The following is a 25,742-nucleotide window of genomic DNA, read 5'->3' as shown; positions in this document are numbered from 1 at the left end:
GGAAATTAGGATACGTCTTTTGGAACATGTGTTGCGTTTTCCTTCCGTACACGGGATATCACCGTGTAGGTAAGTAAGAAAGTTAATGGCAATTTTCATTTTTTATTCCAGGTGGATGCGTCCAAAGCTCCAGGATACAGAGGCACGACTGTCTGTTCGCCGGTGTCCAGTAAATCAAGCAGCGGGGGCAACAGCACCTCGGGGACTAGCATTGGAAGTGGAGTGTCGCCCTCGGCAGTACACAACCCTATCCAACCGCCGAGTATCGTTCAATACCAGTCATCGAATTATAACGAAGCACAGCTCCCTTCGAAAGCACCTGGAAGTCTGGCGGTAGCGCGTCCGGTCATGCCTCAGCAAAATATTGAAATGGGAGGTGGTATGACGCAATTCAACAGGCCAGTTTTTCAGGGTGATATGAACTCGAGGAACAACGCGCCTCACCAGCCACAGCACGTTATGCCATCAGCTTCGCAGCAGACTCTGGACGTTGGATTATTCAAGGGAAACAATGCCGGGTTCGAGCATCCCAACGTGAATTCGAACCTGTTGAAAATGGTGCCGAACAACGAGGCTCAACCTGGTCACCCAATGATGCCTTTTCACCCTCACATACAGAGCTTCACGCAAACGATGCCGCAATCTGCATCGGTAAACACCACCGTCAGCATGTCGAGGCTAAACCCTAGAGCACCGGATTTTTCAAGCTCTCTCCATATCAGCAACAAACCACAAGTACCAATGTTCAATGCTGGTGCCGGAATTCATCCAAACATGTTTGCCGCAGTACCTGCACCACCTCCGTCAGCCCTGCAGTCCACAAACTTGGCGATGCTTGGCAATTATCCTTTGGGAAAATATCAGACCCAGACAAGGGGAACCCCGAACGCGAATATATCGACAAACGGTCAAACCCGGTGGCCCTTTGCACCGCCGCAGCACAACAGCTATCCTCCTCATCAGGACCCGATGATGGGTCAAATAGGATTTTCCAATCACTTGGCAAATATGGGCGGTCAGCCTGGAGGTATCGACTTGATAACGGGCCTTGAAAACGGAGGTTCACCGGCGATGTCTCCGTCCTCGCCTGCACAGGTACAGCAAGAAATGAATCAGCTGAAAATCGAAGATCGGAAGGTGCCACGGCCGATTGGTACTGAAAGAGCTTGGAAAAATTATACAACGGGGATGGGACCGGGAGGTGATGCAGATTCTATGAACTGGATGCTTAATAATGAAAAATTAGTTGGATCTTGGGCTAATCTTACTCCAGGAATGGACAGAAATCAAATGTTTCGCTCAAATACTGCATACAATCGTATGTCCAACGTTGACGTCGAACTTCATCAAATGATGGAATCCACTTTCCAAGTATGTCTTACTATTTTCTTTGTTCACTTGGTTAAAACAATATTCCTACTCCTGATTGAACTGTTCGAAGGCAAAGAATTTGATGCCGTGCAGAAACAAAAACAAATATCGCCATAAATTTAACCAGCGACTAGGTATTTGTAAATCTGACATTACGGACGAATAGGACCACAACCTGAATCAAAAATTGGAAATATATAAAAACTGTTTTAAAGACATTCAGCAATTTTATTTGCACCAATTATACTGAACATGAATGCAATAACGTCTGTGTTATGTAACAGAAATGAATCTGAGGAAATTCGAATAATACGTGCTAAAATATCAACGATTTGCAGATATATTTTATAAATGAAAGATTTAAAATGATCAAACTTTGGTGTTGCTGATCTGATTCTCGATATTTTTGGTTTATTTAATTCACTATAAAGATCTGCAATGATTGATCGCCTGATAAATGTTTAACAAAAGATTATCTCCAGAGTGGGTAAAAATATATTTGTGTAAGTACGGTGGAACAAATGGCTATCACTGTAATGTAAGATTTTCTCGATTTTTTCCGGAACATTTTGTAGCGATCTGGTCAGAGAGCAAAATGAGCCCACAAATATTTGAATTGGCTCAAAAACAGTCAAGTTAAATAATTTTTAATGTTCCAATTATCAAATCTTTGCTCAACTTGTTGATATCTCAGATTATATTTTTTTAATTTTTTCAGATTCAATATTATTACATAGTAATAAGAATGTCGTTTCGTTTGTGATGCGCATCACCGGTTTAAATGACTTTGCCAAAGATTTTTTCAATGGTTTTGTTTTTCCCTAACTAGAGATTTGGACTGTGCTATGTTCCATGCAGTCTTATTTTCTGTATCAATTCTCTCATCCTCATACGAAAAGTGGTATTCGAATTTTGAATCCTTTTTATTTGTCAAAAATACTACAGGCATGCATTTGATCGATCACCATTGGGTATGATATTTGATATAATGAAACGCTTTGTAGCTTTCTCGGGTTGAATTCTCGATTGTAGGGGCTATAGTAGCGGGATTGTGGGGGGGAGTTGAGATGAAAGCATACGGAGTGTAGAGGGGGCGATCTTAGTCTGCAATACATGGTTTTCTAATTGATGCATTCCAATTCATTTTTCTGTGTTCAATATTAATATCATGAAAACGCTGAGAAGAAATCTTTTCCTGCATGCATGGCTGGCCTTGCCAGTTGTTCCTTTGGATGTATTAGAATAATGAAACTTTAACAAAGACTACTTGTTTAAATAATTTTTAATTTTTTCCCCAAACATTTTGCCTTTCTGGGGGGCAGCGAGGGGGGGAGGGGGGGCACCATGGACTACATGAGAGAGAGGGGTCCAAAAGTCTTAAAATCCACTTTTTATGGTCACAAATCCACGGTAACGTGCATAGTAAAAGATCTATCATTTGTGAAAACGTGAAAAGTAGCTCATCTCAAACTCTCAATTGTCGCTGCATTTTTATCTATACGTAATATGGATCATTGATTACTTGTATCTTAGTTTCAACTTGGTTGGGGTCGAGATAGTTTTCTAACGTTTTAAATCAATTTTCATACAAAAATAAATCTGTGGCCTTGTTAAGACTTTAGTGAACAACAAAATATCCTATCATTATTCTCCTGCTAAGCGATTGATATTCACTATCAAGAAACTTAAAAGAGCAATGAATAGGCGAAGAGTTGAAAATTTCTCCCATATACCATGTTGTAGCAAGAATAAAGATTCTTTGAAATAGTCTTTGTCCAAGAAAGATTGAAAACTTCTGTGCCTTTAACACGTGTCCAATGCATTATAGGGTCATATGGATAATCCGCCACCATTTCCTAACGGAAGTACTACTGCACTTTCTATGATGCCAAGTCTGGCTATGTTACCCGGCCAGTTTGGTGCTGCCGGATTACCTGAAATACCTCCGAATGAATCTGCTAAGATGGAACCACCTGCTTGGGGGATGCCCGACTCTGTGCAAGATAAACAGCATACGGTGAGAATCCTGAAAGCGATAGAATGGTCCATATTGTATATTTTAACCGTGGATGGTATTGTTAATTAGAAATAATTTGCTTATTTGCTGTCCTAGGGGTGGAACAAATGGGCGCATTAAATCTTGAAAGCCTTTCGTCGATACCTCGTCTCAAAGAACATGTGGGCTGACAGTACTGGGATATGGAGTAGAAGTAGATTTGAGAAAAAAAAAAAGAAAAAAGAAAATCCTGGCATGCATTGAGCGATGTTTCTAGTTAACTACATAAAATTACAATACTACCTATATTCATTGACACACAGATCCATATTACTTGTCATGCTAGGTGATAAGATGGTAAATCCTTACTTCAATTTATTGCTATTATCAACTATACTTATTCGATACCAATAATTAATAAATATGGCGTATGTGAACTAACGATGGACCGCGATCAGGATTCGTTTAAACGGCGTTCAATGCGACGGTCGTAACGTCAGTTAAATGAGAAAAATGGAAAAAATGAAGAAAGAAAAATACTAAAAATAAAATAAATGAAATAAAAATACGATTGTTGTCCCACGATAGTTGCATGCTCCGTACGTGCTAATTGATAATGATATGCTGATGATGGTGACTGTTTCATTCTGTCATTGGGACGGTTTACCTATCTGTCTAACTTTATAAACTACGATACTTGCCAGGCTCGTCACAAAAAAGTAAAAGAAAAAAAAATATATTGAAATATATATTATTATGTTGCCTTTGGCTTCTCTAGTAGCAATTGTGTGCACAACGGCTCTTTATCAGTGATTGACTGTTTCATCATGATCAGTAAATAACCTTTTTTGATTTATTTATGTTGAAAGTACCTATATGATTATCTATTACTATTCGCTATAAGAATGATATAATAACTATTTGAAATAATATGAATATACCATGATTATGTAAATAATTAATTTGTGGTGGAATTCCAATTACTTCCATACCGCGAAAAAAGTGAAAATCAAAAAAAAAAAAAAAAAAAAACTGACGAATGAAAAAAATAACCAAATTGAAGAACAATCCCCTTTTAAAGCATAAAAATAAATGTCAAAAAAATCGACGAGTGGTTGGGAGAGGCTTGGAACAAAAGTAGACTATTTTTGCTTCCACACAATTACAGGATAAGTCGTTCAATTACGTATCATTTGAAATAATTATTTTGCTGAACAATATTGAAAGGGGCACGGGAAAGAACATGCACCAATTAACCATCAAATATATTTGGTTATCTGCTCCGGTATCACTGAAATACCATTGAATCGCCGGGATATATTATTGAAGGTCTAGATTCGTAACTAATTTTTAAGATTCTAGCAAAAGTGTGTTTCTTGCGAAAAACTGATATGAAGATGGGACAACGAACATTGAGTTTATCATTGCTACTTGACAAATGATTCTATGGGAAGTATGCTTATGAAAATATGTTCTCTGGATTAAACACAGAACTTCACGAGACTTACGATATATATACATGATATAGCATTAATAATACCAACATATAAAGTGCTTGGCGGAACACTACTTTTACATATATCTTCCATCTGGCTCCACGAATTACCAAATACGATGTTTTCATTTTACTTAGCAACGTCCTAATTTTAAGAGAATATGTTCGTAATATTTTCAGGTGACAATGCGTAATGTCTGTTTCTGCTGCTGACAAAATTATTACCGATTTGGGTAGTACGTAGGGTAGTACACGATTTGTATTCCGTTCAAGATTGAATTGATCATTTTATGTGGATACTGAAAATTTGATCTTTATCCAACTTATACTGTACCCATTACTATTGCTTTTCTGAAAAAAATGTCATTTAATTGTTAAAACAATGTTGTTGTATCGAATAACGCTGTAACTATGTTTCTTTTGTATTATAAAAAATTTCAGTAAACTTCAATTAAATAAGCAATTTCTACAATCTTGCTTATCGTCAATAGTTGAGAGAATTGCCGAAATAACTTTTACTCACTGAATCGTGTAATAGTCTTGAAAAATCTAAATGTTAAAAAAATGCAACTGAAATTATTGCATTTCATAATAATTACGAAAAATAGACAGGAGTGTAACAATTCATTTATAAAAACAGTCTCTACTACGAAACGACCGACATTTACAAAAAAGAAACCAACTTGTTGCAATTCACTAGGTGAGAGAATCTACCACTCGGAGAAAGATTGCCTTTGACTTATATGGAATGAATACAAAAACCTACGCAGTTTTGGGGCTATACACTTTTTAGAGGCATTTTTTACGAATATTATAAGCGTTGAATTTTATTTTATTTTGTCGCGACAGGTATTCAAAATGTTGGTACTCACGGACATTTTATATTAACAACTTAATCATGTAGGTACTAAATATTGTTTATCGTTGAAATCGGCAATCTATCGCAAAATTAAAATACAACCTAAATTGTTACACATTTCTAGTACCATTATTGTTGTACGTAAAGTTTATTACAATTTTAATATAAATAGAACGTCAGCTGCTACAGTCACAGTATGATGCGTAAAACATGCTATGGAACTTTATATACACATTTGGGTGTTTCAAGAAAAAAAAATATTCTTTCTCGAACCACCCAAATACACATGAATATAAACGACATTCGTTTTTAATTGTACAGCTATAAACGACGTTAGCAAATATTTCAGCAAGTGTTCGATACTGCCCGACGTCTGTACCATGTAATTGAAACGAACCCCGCGTATTCGTTTATAATAATTAATAATTTTATCGATCACGCGATTTTAGTTCCGGTTCTGTATTAGGTGGAAAATTTTATTTATCTTTAAAAGTATAGACCAGTATGATTTGAATCTCATTTCAAATTTGTTTTATGACAATTGCGATATATGATACAGAACTATTATATGACATATAACAATAAAGCAAATCTATATATATATATGTCACAATTGAATTTGATTCAAGGGCTCTATGCTAATATTATACATTTCTAAACTCTCGTCGTGACATCATTCAGACACAATACGTATCATGTCTACGAGTATGTTGATTACAACGCAGAAGAAATAATTAATTGTACGAAATCTCCGTTGAGTTAGTCACTATTGCGTATTATATTTAGAGAAAATTAAGTATTTCCCATAAAATTCCACAAACGCATTTTAACGATTTTTTTTTATCACCCGCCAAAAATATGTGTTATTTTACAATTATATCTTGCGATTATATCGCGTTACCGGTCACGAAGTAACGTGGAGACCAATATTTTCAACGTGCTTGCGCTTATTATTTTGTGTATAACGAAATATCCAGTCGCGAGAGTGAACTTTCTGACTCTTGAATACGTGATTGTTTTATTATCTCCGTCGTACAATTCAGCCGATACGTGGAAACTAATTGTTCTTAGCTATGTTTCGCGAAATAACGTATTTCGTTTAATTTCAATACTTCGAACAACTACATGTTTGTCGTCATTACATTTCTTAAGCGATATTTATCCCTGATTGTATTTCTACTACATAACATCAAAATACAGAATGCTTTGCTCCGTTTTCGTTGGTGTAGATGGTACAAGCAATGAGTAGGATGTGCGGTATCCTTTTCTATTCGATTTACAACGAGTCTTGGAAAATATTTAGATATTCTGTAAATGTTTAATTCTAGTATCTTGTATTTGTATCAAGATCATTTTTATTTGTACTTTTATCTAAATCAGAAGACACGTACACATACACACGGTTCGTTCGATGCTCGCTTTTAAGCCAGGTATCAGACTATCAAGTAATTATCTTGCACGGAGTAAGTGTACTTTCTTGCGTTGACCGAAGATCACTAAAGATATGAAATCATGCCAGTATCTGCTATGGGCGATATTCAGATAAATGTTCAATTAAAAAAAGTTTCATGACATAGAAAAATTTGACTTCAAAAAACATTTTAATAATCAATGTTAACATGCTTATTGTATGTTTCCCGTTAATACGATTTGTTTTCGTAAAGAAGTGAAATAGCTTGATGGTTAACAATTAGGTTGCAAATTGAATATGAGGCTGAAGGTAGTAACGTAATGTAACGAAACATAAGGGAAAAATCATTATTGCGCAATTTTAAAAATAAGGGTATGTTTTGCTCATCATGGTTTACTAAATTTCAGGTATTCCTAAAGGTACGAAGTAAAGATTTTTTTTCTAAATATGCATCGTTATACGTTGGTAACCTAATCTTTGTAATTGAATAACAAGTTTTGTTCTCTACGCTACAAGTAGAGAACTACTTGTTTTATGACATTTTACTGGTCGTTAAAATTTCACATCAATAGAAAAAGTTCGGAGTTCTACTAACAATCTTATAGGGTGTCCGGAAAACTGCAGACATACTTTCCCAAATAAGGATATAATATCATATTGAGGGCTGAAGAACAAGAGGGTGTAGCCCACGAAAAATTTGTAAACGGCTGATCACAATATACCAGTAATAGAAATCCAAAAAATTAGATATTCCGCACTTGGAGGACAACTTAATTAATTATGTGCGTTCCTATTCAATAATTTATTTGCGACAAATCGCTAAAAACAAACGGAATTTTGTTCTTTAATTCAATTAATGGTAAGTATTATACTTAATATACTAAAAAAATATTCTTCATATGTGTGTCAAACATTTATTTTTCACGGTAGTTTTTTCTCTCCTCTCTCTCTCTCTCTCTCTCTCCCCCTTCATCGTAAAACTAACCAACCTGGGGCTTCCGCCGGTCCTTTTGGACGATGCGCGTTTTTGTTTCTCACCTACAGTTCGCGATCTAGGAGTCCTCTTCGATTCCAAACTTTCACGGTTATCCATAATTAATGCACTCTCTAATCGAGTGCATTGTGTGCTGCGGCAGCTTTCGGCCTCTCGTCGGCTTTTTTCAGGCTCACCTTCCTACCTGCGTGCTCTCTTCACCAGTCGTAACCTTGCGACCTACGGCAAATCCAGGCGGGAAAGATGTGATTTTGTCATTCCCCGTTTTGCCACTGATTGTTATCTGCGATGTTTTTCTGTTTCTGCTATACATTTTTGGGAATCGCTACCCTCAAATCTACGTGAATCTTGCACACTCTCTCTTTTCAGGTCTTCTACGAGAATACTTGTTTCAGACAGAGCTCGATCGGTCGTCATAGGACCTTAGTTTCGTTAGCGCCTTGTAGACCTAGTTCAGACGTAATTTATTTGAATTTAGTTTAGCCTTAGTCAGGGCCGAATTACCCAGCACGCCAAGCTGTCTGGGGGGCGCCCGGTGTCCGAGGTTTTATTTTTAAGTTGTTTGTTTTTTTTTTGGTTGAAAAATTTGTACAAGTTTAAAATTTTTTGAATTAAATCAGCAACTCACGCAATCAGTTCAATACGAAAATACCCTTATAATCTATTAAATAGACAAGAAGCAGGAAGATCAATGTGAGAATGATTCAATGATTCGACTGCCCCTTAACTACACAGAGCGCAGCTAGTTACATAAAAATGTAACTCAGCTTCTAAAGTACCTGGGATTTAATTGATTTTATATAAAATGCTTTCAATTCCTCAAAAATCCAATAACCTTATGGAAACTAAGCTCTATACTGAAAAATTCCATGTTAACAGCAACTTGCAAACCTAAAATACGCAAGGGAATGCGAGTGATTATTTTGAGTCAAACGAGCTTTCTGTCATTGATATATCATTTTAAAAATATATAAAACATGACAACCTGTATAACCTAAGAATCTGGAAAAACCGAATTCAGTGTTGTTGACCGTTTGCGTCGGCGCGTGTACTTCCATTAAAGTATTAAACACCTATTTCGAAATGACATGAAGAAAATAGTATTTTTATTTGTCATATTCTTTTCGTTATCTATAATTTTAGGATTTAGGATCGATTTGGCGTATATCGTGATTCGGCCCTGGCCTTAGTTGTAGTCATAAGTTTGCTTTATTATACATGTCGCTCATTTTTCTCTTGAGTATTTGCTTTTTTTAATCATATTGTTTTTCATATGTTGCTACCTCCGACATGTATGTATGTATGTTTTTTTCGGTTTCTTTCTACTTTTGATTACGTTTGTAATCATATCCAATATTGTTATGGATAAATAAAAATGCTGTTTTATTCTATTCTCTCAATGACTCAACCGATGAAGAACATGAAAGGGTTGAGAAACTTGAAAACTCGTGCATTAGATATATGTATAATATCACTCTATGTCATAGGCAACTTGGCTAGTTCACAGTTAGATTTACGCGCTTTTATACCTACTTGCTTGTCATTTTGTTTTCAATGTGCCCCAAGAAAGATCTCCATCTTATATCTTGGAGCTCTTTACTAGATTTCTACTAGGTAGGCTACTGCTGTATTTCGCATTTCAAATCATCGCGCAGTTACATTTTTGCCATCGGTAGTCTATTTCTTGCATTCTTTTCCGCCTGAAGTGTAATCATGATCGCCGACTCTCAACGCATTAAAGACCAAATCATTTACTCACCTGTTTTCTAAGAATGGTTCTTCTGCTTAGAATTATGCTGTCGTCATAAATATATCGCTATTCAACATTGTTATATTTTTATCTATTTCTATTTTATATTATTTTATATCATACTATGTATTACTTTATTTCGTTTATTCTTTGTTTACTTATATTTGGTTTTGTGAACACCGCTATTAACAGTAATTGTCTCAAGGTATAATGAGGGCATAAACAAACACACAATCAATCAATCTTTCTTCTGTTATAACCATTATTTTATGGGTTAATTGATATTCAAATATACTCGCTCATTGCGGGGTTTCAGTTCTTTTGGACGTTGAGTACGTCTTTTATAGACGGCCATCGTCAAAAAAAATGCACCCTTGGCGAAGCAAGACGTTTGAAATCGGAAAAACTGAGGCTGCGTTCCACCTACAAAGCGTAACCCCGATTTTTTTCAATTTTCGACGGTCACGTCATTCTGGCTGTAACCGGCCGATTGAAACATGGAAAAATTGAGCTCACATTCTACCACAAGAGCGTATCCTACAAATATAAAAAATAATTATGAGTATACGCCCTCCTGACGGTAAGGCAGCGAAATTGCTGTGATTCACGCTCTCATAGCAGAATAGTTGTCACAAGTCAGAATCCGTGGACTACACCCTTTTGGTCCGTGGCCGTCGATAAAATTATTTTTCTTCAAAATATTCGCAAAGTTCGAGATATCTGCAACAGTTGTACCAATTTAATTAGGATCTCATTTTCATTCCACTCCAAAAATTTCATGATATTCACCTAAATGTTTAGTTTTTGAAACAAACAAACAAGAACAATTAATTTTTTGGAGTTCGCTTACACATTGCGCAGAAAGTAAAAAAAACGTGTTCTTTTGGCGCTTTCTGAAGATCTACTTCAAAATAGATTTCATATTCGGTTATAGAACTTTTTTACACAAAAAATACACTGGATCGTATATTTTCTCCGCGTCAGGAAGTGCTGAACATTTGAAGATGAAAGTCCAATTCAAAAAACTCGTCAAATTCATGATCGTGTTTCTCGAAAACGGCAAGGGTTAAAGACCTGAACATTGAAGGATTCCCATATCCCGGTGTACACTGCAACCACAGCGCTACATTTCAACCCAATCATAATTTTTTATTTTTACCTTAAAAACTTGAGTGAAGGTTCCAGGATCAGAGCATGTATGTACAGAAACCGCGGTGGATACTTATCGATATAAGGCCGCCAAAGTATTTGGGTCAGGCGAGAAAATGGTGAACAATCGTTTGGCACGTCGGTAACGTACCGACAGGCGCTGTGTAGATTCTAACCCACTCGGGATCTCTGCCCACGATCGTACCGACCAGTTTCACTTGGGAAAATTCAATTAAACCTCTTTATATTTTTTATTCTTATAAAATTCATTTCTTGCAAGTACAGGATTGACGCTTAATCGAATTTTCTTTGTGCTCCTTCATGTATAAAATATAACAGTAATTAGTAATTGACGTTTCTTTAATGAACCATTAGAAAGTTAATAATAATTGAGTTTTTTTTTTAATTACACGGGTCTGAGAAAAAATTTGTTGTGCTGGGACGAGAACCATTACTTCCTATCTATATCGATTTGCTGAACGCGATTATGAAGTCAAAAGTGGAGGTCGATGGACTAATTCAGTCGATTATCTTACCAGTGTAATTATTATCTCACCATTCCTCCGCATTGTTATGGCAAACGTATACAGTAATCTTAGGTTGAATTTCTAATACAGAAAGATGCAGGTTCGATTCGGGTAGCTTTTTATTAGTTTTTATTCTGTACTCTTTTCTTTAACCGACTTCAAAATTGCTCCAGTAGGAAACAACGAGGATAACCACTTCTGGAATTGGGTATGCCTACCTTCACTTTAGGACTTCAACCGACTATACATGACTTCAGGTACCTACATACGTATACACTCACTCACGTCGGCTAATGCAACTTCACGTGACTTTTGACGATTCCATATGAATCCAAGTGACTTCAATACGATCACCTGTCTGTCCTTTTCGTCGTCGTTCTGCATTGAACGTATGCTTTGTTAATTGATTTTGACCGGCACTATACTACACAATAATTTTAACAAAAATTAGTAAAATGAAAACAAAAAAGCAACTATTGAAGTGATGTGAATCTTTGTGTATACATCCTACCACGTGATGGAAAACTTTCTTTTTGTCGCTACCTAGGACCTAGAACTCGTACCGTTTTTTCAACTTTTTTGTAAAAGTTTTCAGTTACTGGTTTCGTACAAACTTGTCTTCCCTCAAATTTTTAATATACATATGTCACTTACGATTAAAAAACTAAGAGTTTTCACCAGGTTATAATGAGTCTTATTTATGAAAGATACGATTTTTTATAACTTTTGCGAATGACAAACTTTTGTTACAATTTATGAGTAGCTACGATACTTTTCATAGACCCGTTACTCTTTTACCTCGTATGAAATTTGTACGAAAGAATAGTTTTCCTGCGTACCTATGTGGAGCATTACAGATGAATTCTACCTGGCTATGAGAAAGATCTCAACATCGATTGATGTGAATAGGTCTTTGTTTATCTTTTTTATATTTATTATCTATATTTATTCAATTTAACAAATACAGGGATAAAATTACATGCCACTGGTTATTTGTATAACGAATTATATTTATATTTTATCAATTTGGCACTCACTTCAACTCTCAACGTAATTCATACAGATATATTGTTTTATACATTACAATTGTATTACCGGTATACCTATAATCACTGTGTCTGCGGGAAGTTATTGTGGCGGAGCCACTTATCCGATACAAAATTGCTATTGAAAAATTACACTATTGTCACCTCCAGATATCCTGATTCAGATGATCCGTCGGCGAAACTGTTGGTCGGTTCGGTTTTTTGAAAGGCCTTTGGGATTTGGTTCGCGGTGAAGTAATCTTTCAAGCTTATGTACTTCGGCCCGCCGAAAGTGTCCAGTAAAGCAATTTGAACAATCTTCAATTTAGCGAAGAAAAAGTGGTGATCTGTAACGTAGGCATGGGTATGGATGTAAATTCAATTTACTTTTCGTCATAGTAGGTCGAAAACGGGATTTTACGCCCGCGCCTGGATCTTAAAATCCCGTTTTACGCCTACATAAGATGAAACATATTGTTCACATCACGGGCATAACACTTTACGCCCTTTATACAAAAATAGCTATCTGCTACGATTATTTATGAAAATTTCTGAAACAATTATATGTATATCCAGAATAAATTCTTACCCGCGGGCATGTGTGCTAGCCAAGGATGCCTCGTGAACACTGCATTTTTAGCTACATCGTATTCAGCAGTATTATTTTTTATCTGAGAAAAGAGCAATTTTAATATTAATATTTGTTTATCAATCGTTTCCGTTATTTTTTGCAATTGTATAATACAGCTTGCATTTTTATATTATTATTGAGTGACGATTCCTGTCATTGTACAATTTGTTTTACTTACAGCCTTGATTTTTCCCGTCAAATAAACCCGGGCACATCGAGGGTCCATAGGATCGTATAATTTTTTGGCACAGTATTCACCCTCAGCTAGGGTCATAGACAAGGTTGCCCGAGAGTCTTTCTATAGGAGAAGAGAAAAGGAGAAAAATAGTCTGAATAAATAAATAAGACGTAAATAATATGGGATATATACATGGAATGATGCATGTACATGCAGTATATGTTTCAATCTTTAGATAGAGACTGTGATGGAGCATCCATATGTCAAATAATGGTAAGCAAACTATAAATATTGAGTTTGTTTAGTTTTTATGCAAGCCGAACAATTAATCGATTAACCATACAGCTCTGGATTTTTATAGGACCTTTTTCCGATTATTCATGAAAATCTAAAGTGTTATGCTTAAATTGCTTTATGCACAATTTGATAAAAATAGCGTAACTAAAAATGAAGACCATTCAGTTTCGAATGGTGAAAATGAGAATTTTCGAAAATCATAAAATTACTACAAATTCCTCATATAGATCTTATGTTCATTGTATCAATGACCATCATTTCCATTTTAAACACTTCGACGTCAAAGCGTACAAATTCATAACGATCATAATCCACTTCCTCAAATCGACTACCTTATACACTTCCATACCTTATCATTATTTTCTTATATTATTAATAATAAATCTGACTCATTTCACCTTCCCTGGTGTCTTGTATCCATACATAGAGGATACTAATGCGTTAATTATTGTAAACCCAAAAAGCGGCTGTACCGTAATTTATATAGTTGAAATACTCTAAAACTTTTAAGGAAGCCATTTCATTTCAAAACTTACGGCAAGATCTTGAGCCGTATAATCCAAAGGTGTGATGAAAATGTAGGGCATGCCTGTGCCATTAAGAAGTGGCCCATCGCCGTAGGACACCACATTTACGAACGGATAAGATCTCACTTTAGGGATACTGCTTAGCGTTGCGATTGACGTCCAGTCTGAAAGAACACAAGTACCGCTCAGTTGTGTAACAAATTCATAAGTAGTTTTTAAATCCAATTATTCAGAAGTATGGAAGTAAACGAATACTGTGACCATGTCTCAGGGGTGAACTAATGAAAATCCCGGTGAAACGGGTGCAACAATATCATGATAGATTGAACAGTCAGTTGAAACTTGACTTATCAACAAAAAAGATCCCATGCAACCGATATCTGCAGTGAGGCTGCCACCAAATGTTGGGGTGCAATGGATCTACTTTGATTCGTTACTGGGAATTTGAAGTCTTCCTTGAAAACTGGTATGTTTCCGCTAATAGATAATAGTCGAAATGACTGACATTCTACTCGATCGGTAAAGACTGACTGGCATCCTCATATGGTATCCAAAGATTGGACTCCACACAGGTGTAAAATTCGTCAACTAACAGTCAAAGATCTGTCTGGGTCATCGCATGGAACAGCCCAGATAAACACGGAATTATTTGAAAACATTAACAGTACAATCACAAGAACCGAGATTATATAATGATCGGAAAAATGTGCTTCTAGTGACTTATATTACATGTGCCTGCAACCTCTGCAATATTGAAACTGTCGAGTCAACTTCGCTAGATGCATTAATTGCACAAAACAATTTATTGCTAATGTGATATATCATACCGTGAGGTATCAGCTGTTGATAACTGAAATGTAAACACAGTTTATTCCATTGTGCAGCGGTGATGGTTTACTCTCAACGCATATCACAGTAGATTATGAAGAAAATATTACAATCTACACACACATTAAAGATGTGAGTTCGCTACAACATAGTGACGCGTGTTATCTGTCTACGTCTTCTGAAATTACACAATTTACGACTCTCGTACAACTCGTATTTGTATATTATTATACATACGCAATTCCTCAATACAAAAAATACGCATACTTCTCTCAGAAGAAAATATTACCACTGAGAGATAATGTAAGAGATAATCTTCGTCAAAGTCATAATGACATGATAATATTGAATGAGGTCTTTGTATTTTAGCTGCTTTTTCTTTTTAATTACTAATTAATTGATTCTAGTCTGCATGTAAAGGTGAAATATGGTTCCGTCACAAGAGAACCTCAGAGCTTGTTCCATTTTACCATTTCACCATAATTCTCTGTCTCCATCATCATACTGACAAATGCACGTTATTTGTACGTTATTTGTGGAGGAGAATGGAACTGATGGCTTCAAAATTTAAATAAAATTTTGATAAAGTAATCTAGCACATTTGCTCATTTTTTCGTCCAACGAATGATAAAACGACTGGTTTAAGTGTACATAATTAAAAAGTATTCTTGATATAATTATGGTAAGGTCTGTTTAATATGTATATATATATATGTATATGTGTTTACTGATTTCTCAGATACAGGTGATAACAATGAGAATACACTTATACCTCTTTATACGGCATTTCGCTGTAACGGCCTTTTTTAAGTATAGCGCCTTTACGATTTAAGGCCTACAATGTTTCGTTTTGCGGCCAAAAAAGTTATTTTTATTTAAGCATTTTACAGGGAAAAAAGAACTTTATGAATTAAAAACTGTATTATTTTAGAAAAAATTGGGATGGATCCTATTGAATTTGTATAGGCTTGTGGAGAAATAATTGATTCGTTATACGGTTTTTCAATTTACGGCCAACTTTCCCGGAACATATCTAGGCCGTAAAGCGAGGTATGGGTGTACTGATAAATGATAATTTATACCTGTCAGCTCTACCGTTCTTTGTTATCATGTTGCATATATGTGATAACATTGATCGAGAGATTGACTTGATCGGTCTTACATTCTTTGCAGAACAGCTATCAAAATAATTCTCGAACTTTGATCAGTAATACAAATACTTGGAATTTAAAAGATTTTGAAAGAGCAAGAAACCGTATATGGAGTTACTGTAATTCAATACATCCCTATTTAATTTACATTATTTTTATTTCATATTTTAAATATATGTAAAAATTTCGAAAATTGTTAAACTCTTTCGTTGAATATTATTTCTCAAAAAAATATATAGAACATCGCGCCAAGTTTTCGTTCTTCCATCGTTTCTTATACTGACCGTACAGTAAAAACTCCTGTAATATTTGCTGTAATACTCACAAAATCGGTTAAAACACATTCATATTGCTGTTGGTAATGATTTCTAGTAAATGCATTTTTCTATTTACATGTCTAAATACTCCGGTCAGACGAATGAAGAATGCTATACATTTGTAACTAGCCGCACAATTTATTTAGTAAAATTATATGCATTTTGTTGCGCGCATATTTTGCGAAGCATTGCGCAATATTTTGCAGATTAAATTCAGAAGTTTAAAAATACATTTGATGCTCTCTGACCCACAAATTATATCGTGTTGAAGTTAGTAGCAGCCGAAAAAGCGTCGACTTGTAATCTTGGGACTGTTTAAAATTCAGTAAAACGAAATATGCTCATACTTGGCAATCCAACTTCTTTCACAATCATTGTAAAAATAAGAAAACAGCGATATTTTCTCAACATTTCGTTACAATAATGTTACTAACTTCAACCTCGCCAAGTCACAGGGTCAAGTGAATCCTAACTTTGCCATTATATGTATATTGGTTGTTCAATAATAGCATACATTGATAGTATTGCTACGTAATTTACATTACAGTTTGGTTGTGCTCTAAACTCTCATCGTCGTAAAGTATCGAGTTCTTCCCCATGTACCGGCATGTTCTAATACTAAATTCTGTTGTCCAGGATAAAACTAGGAATCATTTAAGTATTTTCATGCTATCTCAGCATAAAAAAGCGTATAGGTATTCGTTAAATAAACCTTGAGAAAATTTAATTAATGCATGGAGTATCAGTATTTACGTAGAACTTTAAAACGACCTTGAATTAGTATCATACTTTACTTTAATATGGGTTACTGAATTTCAGACAATCTGAAATTCGCCAAGTAGCTATACTTCTGAAAAATTCATCGTTATATTAACGTCTCAAACTTAAAACTTATTCAAAAACTGCAGGGTAAGCGTAGTAGATGCGTACCAATTGTTGGTGCACCCAGTTAAAAGCTATTGGGTATAAGTTTCGTACTTAAATCCCATCTTCGGATTTCTATCAATATTTATTACATTTTTTCATTGGCAGAATCTTGAAAAGGTCATCAAGTAATGAACGAAAAATCGAACGCTTCGAACAAATATTGGAATATATAATCACCGGTATTCGCACTTATAATGTTGATTGAATCTCGAAATTTAATATAGTTAATTTATGTACAGTATACGGACGTTCAAGGAATACTTTTCATCATATTTCTAAGAAGATAATTAATGTTATCTGAACCATCGAAAGAATATCTTTGGAACATTTGTGTGTTCGGTATAATTCTATGCCACTTCAAAGTATCTGGGATTGCAGTATTGCAGATTTAAATATTCGATGACTCTGATTCATATTTCAGATCTCTAAAAAATTCGATGATCATTTCGACTGCAGCGCTGTGGTATCTCATCGTCCATGTTACTTTATTAATTCTACCGTAATGAATATATTCTAAACCAATCGAGGTACGAATCCGTTTTAACGAGCACACAATTATTATTTATAATTATTATTTAAACATTAAATCTTGCACAATTATGATACCATTTGAGCCGTAAGATTTCTCATTAAAAGTATTTCTACCTTGCTCAAGTGGATCCCAAACCTTCATTGCTAGCTAACATGAAGCAACGAGGTCCCAGAGCTGAAACTTTTTTAACACGGTGTATTTATTTTTTACGTAGAATTCAACTATTAAAAAATAAAAAATGAAACAATTATGGTAAGGTCTGTTTAATTAATTTTTCATCGGAAAAAATGCGATATCGCAAAATCCATACGATTTGTCTTACGAAATCGAATTTGCAACACGTACAAATTTTTTCAGATTTTTAATTTAATTTTTGGCCTATCTGATGTTTTTTTTTTAACCTCCGAAACATTGTTTTTTCGCTTGAAATATACACTGTTTGATGACTGTCTACTTACGTTGCCCGTAATACTCGTCATACGTATATTGATACTTAAACCCTATCGCCACAGTCAAACATTGTCACAGATCTTATATGCAGATGACATTTTGAATATTGCATGCATAAGAAGGATGAATTTCATAAAAAAAAAGACGCATGGAAATTGATGATACACGTTTTATAATATCTAATTCTTAATGGATCTCCAAAAGAGTGGACTCGTCTCTCATTTTGGTGGTACAATTGTTACTCTTCCATATCTTACGTAGTAAATTTTTGTAATACGAAGACTCTTTTGTTTTCGCCGGAATTTTTATGCCCGACTGGTGTGATACGGATAGAAGAAGTAGAGCTGAAACACGAATGTATACAATACGCAACTACTATAAACGACGCTTCAATGCCGTGTATTGAAAGTCTGATACTGGTGACTTTCAAAGAGGAGAAGTGATCTACTATATTTACCTGAATAGGCACCGTTCACAAGAGCATGATTTCAATTTCAGAGTGACGTCTGATTTAGCGATAAATCATTGAATATAAATGTTGTAAGTACCTGTCAGACGGTGTAGGAGGACAGTCGTTCGGAAGTACATTACATGCATGTAGGATAGTGATGATATTCTACTGTGATATTAGGAATAAAAATGATAAATGCATAATGGAATATTCGTGTGCCGTTGACATCGAGCAAAACAACAATGTTTTGAAGGGAAAAAAATACATCGAAAATGCCAAAAATTAGTTTAAAACTGTGAAAAAAATTTGTACATGTTGCAAATTCGATTTCGAAGGATCAATCGTATGGATTATGCGATACGTAATTTTTTTTCGATGAAAAACAAATTAAACAGATTGTACCACAATTGTTTGTTTAATTTTTTTTTTATTTTTTGACAGTTGAATTCCACGTAAATAATAAAATCCCGTATTAAAAAAGTTTCAGCTCTGGGACATCGTTACTTCGTATAGCTAGAAAATAAGGTTGGGGATCCCCTTAAAAGACATTACTTATTTGCAACTGAGTCCTGTTAAAAATGCAGTGAACCGCCAAACCTAAGAAACTGAAGCTAGCAGCCAGAGTTAGCAGCTGAACACGTTAAACTTTTTGGAAATAGAAAAATGCAGTTTAGTTTTATCCTCATGATTCTATAAAAGTATCAGGGGCTTAGGGTATTTCACGAAATATTGATTTTCGGTATTCACTACCTTGTTCGAGCGAACGTTGGAACGTTTGGTTGCTAGCTTCAGTCTTGTGTCGACCTTAAATCTTCAAACAAGGCAAACTAATTGTAAGCATACACTTATTTTGCAACAATGACCCTAACAAACCAACTGTAATATTGTGATAGAGTGATTTTAAAACCACGTTTCGTTATGTTCACCCTACTAACTTAAACCTCGTTGTAACTCAAGGATTCGTTCACGTACTCAAAAATATTCGCCCGGATTCGATTAGCATTGGTAGCATGACGAAATATGCGAACTTGGCAAACTTCGTATCGATATTATTTCAAGTCCTTACTATGTATTATCACTATACTAGTCAGTTCTAATTTTACATATTCGTTTTAGTGAGGAGCGTGCATGTCTTTGTTTACGCACTCCAATCGCTAGGTGTGCAAAACATGCTTCTAAATCATTCGTTATCGTTGTAAAAATTGGAACGTTGAAAGCTCGAGGAGTTAGTTAGCTCAACATTGACTAATTTCTATCAATTTTACTCCGAGATAGTTATACATTAAGTTTTTATGAAATTATTATATTTGTAAGCTACCGAAACTTTTTAGAAATACAAAAATCGGAATAACTGGGATTATAAAACACAGGCTTAGATGTCGTTTCTTTTTTCCAAATCTTTTCAAAATGGGTAGATTCATTGGATTTCATTTTATGATGGCTAATTTTATTCAGAAGTTTATTTTTTACAAATCCACTGAAACACTTATTTTTATCATCAACATCCTTAAATATTTAAATTTACATCATTACATCAACATTGATTACATAATCAACGAATGCGAATATTCAATTTTTACAACTGAAAAATAAAAATCTGTTTCAGTCACTTGTGGAATGTAATCTTCTGAATAAAAAAAACCATCGAAGAGTGAAATAGAACGAAATTGCTAGATTTTTAATCATTTTTTAAGCGATTTCAAATGCAGCATCGATATCTAAGCTCTTGTTTATATTTATAAGGCTTTCAACATGAAATCGGACAAAATTTTAAAGTTAAATTTTTGATTTGCCTAATTTTTGTTCAATTTCAATCGATCTCTCCAAAAGGGCATTTCTAATTTTTCAGCAATTATTATTTAAATTTGTTCTTCAATTACATGATTTCAAAAATTGTACTGTTCCAACTTTCCGAACCGATATAAGTCGCGAACAAAACGAAATATGGACAAATTTCACAACACATATCCTTCGACTTGAGTCATAGATTTATAGAGAGAATTTGAAGAAAATATATCTCCTTAAAATCAATAACTTTTTTGAATTCTAAACAAAGGTCGTGTTTTGAATTTAGTTAATACGTCTTCCGAACTCGTACCGGTTACATTTATTTGAAAAGTTCGAACAAAACTTTGTTTGAAAATTTCAGAGTAGATTACCAATCGAGATAAAAATTTCGAAAAAATCAGGAATGCAGCCAAATCGAAACTAAAAAAAAAAAAAAAAAAATAATGAAAACCATCTCGTCCGATTTCACGCGGAATCACTGATAGTTTCAGTATTTTCTATTTTTATATTCTGAAGAGAATTTCGAAGCTGACAAATATGATAATTTGTTAAACACCCGATCTATGCTTATTTCATAATAGAATTAATAAAAAAATTGATTCTTGATAATCAAACCTATTTAAACGTACGAACCGCGTATCACATTTGTAAAAACGACTATTATTTGTACGAGTCTATAAGAGGAAAAATATGTATAATTAGTCGTCGAATTTCAGATAGCATCAATTGTATAGATCCATGCGTCAAATATGCACAATTCATAAACATCGATGCACAGAATTTTTTGTAATTCGTATTGACCTTTCTTTTTTGGGAAATGACTAAACCATGTATTATTTAACCAGCAACGCGATGCAGTGATACATATAAGTTACAGTAAATTTGACGCGATTATGGCTACTCGCATGTCTATAAAGCGTGAAGTTATAAACGTTCTCTTACTATTTTGATTCACAATGTAACGCGCCATGCGCGCAGCTTCGTCTATAGGCGGAGGATCGTCGGCTTCAAGTCCGTCATCGTATGTGTCCTGTTCGTTGCCGTTATACCTTCCAAGGTCCTGGCTCCAATATTTCTTAGGATCCTGACGTTTTTTCGAATGTTTCCATCGTTGAAACTCCTTGAATTCTTCCCATTCTTCGTATTCGTTCGAGTCCAAGTACTTGGCCGTTTGAATTTGAATCGCCGCCAAGAAGCACAAAAATAACAGCGCTAGTCGGGCATGCATCATACGACCGTTTGGCGTTTGGTTTATGAATAAAAAAAAAAAATTGCGGACACTGCTTTGACTTGTGCACGTATATTCGACCGGTACTTGCTTTAAGAGAGCATCAGTTTATGGGAAAATTAATTTTTTTACGGTAACGAAGTGAGAGATTTTTGCACTGATATTTCGGTAGTGATCCCTGACTGCAGAAATCCGCCAAGTGACAGTTGGCACTGTTGCCCTAGCTCCTCACTCTCACGCGTCGTGAATGAGTTTGTCAAATTGAGGGAACTTCGACTCGCGGAGAGACAAAGAAGAGATTCGTACGCGACAACGGATTGGCGGAAGCGTGCGCCTGTGTGCTTCGTCACTCTCACACGTTACTCTGATCATAGTAAGCTGGTTGTGATAAACGCCACGCGATGACGCTTCGCCCGCTTTTTACGATGATTGGTAACATTTTCAGCCGGTCGCAGTCTGTCCAACCATCCTGAACTCTTCTTTTGCTAGATCCAATGATTCGTACAAGATTCGTTATCGATTTTTGAAAAATTGTTCTTTTTTATTTGTTTATAATTTTTGTACAGAATTATATTTATAAATCGATTGTTTGAAGTTCTCGCTATCGTAGAATGAAGATATATCGAATTACTGTAATTAGAAGAGCTTCTTGAAACATTTCAGTCACGCGATGGACGCACTATTTCATTGTTGCATTCTCGCCTTGGTGAAAATATATCTCTCTGTAACTTATTGCCAGCAGAAGCTGAAGTCAACTAATCGAAGATTGATCAAGAGGGTGTATCTAGAGCCAGTAGCTAATTGTCTGCTATGTTGTTAATTTACAGTCAACGGTATAGAAGTCGACTAAAACTTTTGAAATTTCAGTAATTACCAAAGTTTTTTGCTTCCGGTACATTCGCCACGACGATTTCTATACGATGTTTAATTTTCGATTTGGCATTGTCTCGATCCTGACTGGCTTAACAGCTTCGCCTTTCGGGTTACTGACAGTCATCACCAATAGTCACCATTTTATCGACTTCTTGCCAACTCCAAGTTAAGCTTTTTTTTGTCAACGTTACGCTGCCTTCAATACGTCGAACTATGGTCGACAAGTGTGCTACCTGGATGAGTAGAGTAATCGATTAACCACAAGAGACCTTTTTTGTAGAGCGTTCAATTTCCTATAGAAACAATTGAAACTCATTTGACAATAATTATTTTTTATTAAGTTCCAAAATTCAAAACAAAAAAGTTATTTTCCTTAAAATACTTCAATCTTTGACCTTGAATATCTTTTAAATGGTTGGATTAATGAAAAAAGTATAACAGACCATTTTTGTAGAGCGTTCAATTTCCTATAAATATTAACTTTGCGATTGGTTAAACGATCTATTGTTGATAAGATATGAACATTTTCATATGATACTAAATTGAAAATGGAAAACTATGATGAGCATAATCTTCCCGTTAATATTAATAGCTCATACTTGGTGAGTACTTTCTAGAGGTACCTAGGAACAAGTTTTCGTGTGTCGGATCCGAAAAAAAAAATACTTGATTTTTTTGACCCATCCTACTGGGTACCATACAGCTGCAACATGGTTTTTAGACACGGCGATGTTGCGGCGAGCCCACCCAGCCTTTGGACATTGTCTCTTAGTAGCAACCGCATGGCCATGATGTCACTCTGCTACATGGTTTCAATGTAGCCGCTACCAGTTCACATCGTGTAGGATTCAAGTCAGCATAGCCGGCATTGCTAGTCTCGGAACAACGTGGTTTCTACCTGGCAGTTACTTTGCCGTCCATGTGGCTTTTTGGTGCATCTAATTGCCAACGAACTTACCTGGCTGTCATCTTATGAAGCTACATGGCAGTCATACGGCACGATCTGCGGTAGCCGTATCTCAATCTTACTTGGCCTTCAGTTGGCTGCCACCTCGCGTTGGTAAGTCGTTTTTTGGTGGATTGAGGTGCCAGGGTCATGATTCGAGGCTATGTGGTATATACACGGCTTCTACGTTGCAAAGTTGTATAGCCACGATACGGTCCTAACTGCTGTGGCCACATTTAAACTTCACATAGTATTCACATGGCCCCCATCTCGCGTTGCCAGGCTGCCTTTTGGTAGGTTGAGCCGCCAAGACCACCAGGGTGGAATTGCATTTTTTTATATGTTAAAATGTAATTCGACCCAGTGAATAATGTTGCAAATATAAAAGTTTTCATCTTTTATTGGGAATTGTTATGTAAAAACAAATATAAGATGTTTTTTTCCTTCAAAGGGTGATGTTTTTTACGACGTTGTCGGTGAGACGACCGAAAAATGGTAAAAAATATCTAATCCGACGTTCTTCCGACGTCTGACAGGTAATTGAGACCGCTATTGAGACGTAGCGATGTATGAGTGTCAAAAGTCCCATAGATTTTTGCAGAAAGTCGACAAACCATGTGTACGTCTTTGTAACGTTTCAGTGAGACGTCTGAAAATGTTCGCAAAGTGTCGCTGACTTTCCGCAGACGTTTTTCCGATGATCTTTGTGTCTCCATTACCGACATAGGCGCTTTAAACAGTACATCTCAAAAACGCCTATCCGACATTGATTGTGAGTGTTGACTGGGTCGTGGTGGCGACCAAGTTGGAAAAATTGCCGGCATCCAAGTGGCATGTACAAACGCAGCCTGGTATTGCAAACTTGGCGTGGCCTCGAAGAAACCTCATAAATGCTGGATAATTCTGCTACCTAGCTGCCAACTTAAAACCACAAATGAACCACAAAGCTTGGTGAGGTGGGCACCATCTCAAAGTCACGAGTATTGGTTATCGTTGCGGAATACATGCCAGGGTAAAACTATCAACTGGCCACATAGCAGCTGTGTTGGTAATTGGGTTTGGCCATGTGACGGCCATACAGATACCACTTCAAATTGTTACCCGGGAATTGTTATTATGATGATTTCATTTTAGATCAAGTACATACCTGACCTCAACATGTATTATTATATTCATTGCTTGATGCAAAATGGATTGGAGCGTTGCGGTCTTAATATGGGGACACAAACAGTGCTAACGCGCACAACTGCCTTCCGCTATTGGTTGAAAACTGAAGGAATCACACTCACATGGGAGGTATACCAGGTTGATCTCTCCGATTTGATTCTCTTTTTAATATGTTATAGTAGGCTAAAAACTAAGCGACAGGTAATTTTTTTTATCTGACACTAAACACTTTAAGGGGGTGAAACCACCCTCCGAGTTAAGGCATGTCAAGGGGCGATTTGGCAGTTATTTTGTTTTTTGTTTAATTGAGAAAATTACATTTTTAATTTCTCGTTATGAGAAAACTTTTTCAGTTGGATTGGTTAAAAAATATTATGTTCTTATGGGTGAAATTGCGAAATCGGCCCTTGAGATGCCTTACTTTGGAGCGTGGCTTCATCCCCTCAAAGTATTTAATAGCAGATGAAAAAAGTACTATAACATATTAAAAAAGAAAGGGATACCTTCCTCGTCACTGAGCACCAAATGTAGCCATCTGAAGACACTAGTAGTATAATAAACAATCACAAAAAAAAAAATACTACTAAATTTCATCACTATCACATCACTAGTCAGACTTGTCGAATCGATATTACACGCATGCTATAAATTATATGGAAAGGAATCTCACTTGGCAATCCAAATCGCAACCCATAAATAGGAACCTTACGTGTAGTCTTGCGGATTACTTTCTGGTGGGCCGGTAGTGTGATTATTTTCTACATAATTTCCGTTATATTTTTCGAAGTAATTTATCAGCGCATTGATATCGGTTATGATTCCAGAGTTATTTTTTCGACATGGAGCTGTGTCAGCCGACAAGTTGATCGAACTG

General features: G+C 35.6%; 2 protein-coding genes across 2 annotated transcripts in view; one reads left to right on the top strand and one right to left on the bottom strand.

Moving 5' to 3' along the window:
* Nucleotides 1-4,447, top strand: part of LOC124181388 (ankyrin repeat domain-containing protein 17) — a 45,917-nt gene extending 41,470 nt beyond the window's left edge. The window contains exons 27-29 of the mRNA XM_046567917.1: nt 112-1,371; nt 3,200-3,388; nt 3,485-4,447. Of these exons, the coding sequence (XP_046423873.1) occupies nt 112-1,371; nt 3,200-3,388; nt 3,485-3,508 (1,473 nt within the window). The 3' untranslated portion in view covers nt 3,509-4,447. The remainder of the gene's footprint in view (nt 1-111; nt 1,372-3,199; nt 3,389-3,484) is intronic.
* Nucleotides 4,448-12,541: 8,094 nt separating this feature from the next.
* LOC124179827 (protein CREG1) lies at nt 12,542-22,171 on the bottom strand. The gene is made up of 5 exons (XM_046564603.1): nt 21,597-22,171; nt 14,220-14,374; nt 13,387-13,506; nt 13,167-13,248; nt 12,542-12,924 (listed from the first exon to the last, which is right to left on the bottom strand). The coding sequence occupies exons 1-5, from the start codon at nt 21,883-21,885 to the stop codon at nt 12,728-12,730; spliced, it is 843 nt and encodes a 280-aa protein (XP_046420559.1). The 5' UTR covers nt 21,886-22,171; the 3' UTR covers nt 12,542-12,727.
* Nucleotides 22,172-25,742: the final 3,571 nt, after the last annotated feature.

The sequence above is a fragment of the Neodiprion fabricii genome, chromosome 4 (genome assembly GCF_021155785.1).
Source record: "Neodiprion fabricii isolate iyNeoFabr1 chromosome 4, iyNeoFabr1.1, whole genome shotgun sequence".
Taxonomy (NCBI): Eukaryota; Metazoa; Arthropoda; class Insecta; order Hymenoptera; family Diprionidae; genus Neodiprion; species Neodiprion fabricii.
Note: the sequence above shows the minus strand (reverse complement) of the source record. Positions and strands in the feature narration are given on the sequence as shown.

Excerpts from the sequence above, each read along its gene's own strand:
- LOC124179827 (XM_046564603.1), bottom strand. The coding sequence starts at position 21,885 with ATGATGCATGCCCGACTAGCGCTGTTATTTTTGTGCTTCTTGGCGGCG. Across the intron at positions 14,375-21,596 it reads TTACATTGTGAATCAAAATA|ACTGGACGTCAATCGCAACG; the intron begins GTAAGAGAACGT and ends GTGTTCTTTCAG. Across the intron at positions 13,249-13,386 it reads TGACGGGAAAAATCAAGGCT|ATAAAAAATAATACTGCTGA; the intron begins GTAAGTAAAACA and ends CTCTTTTCTCAG.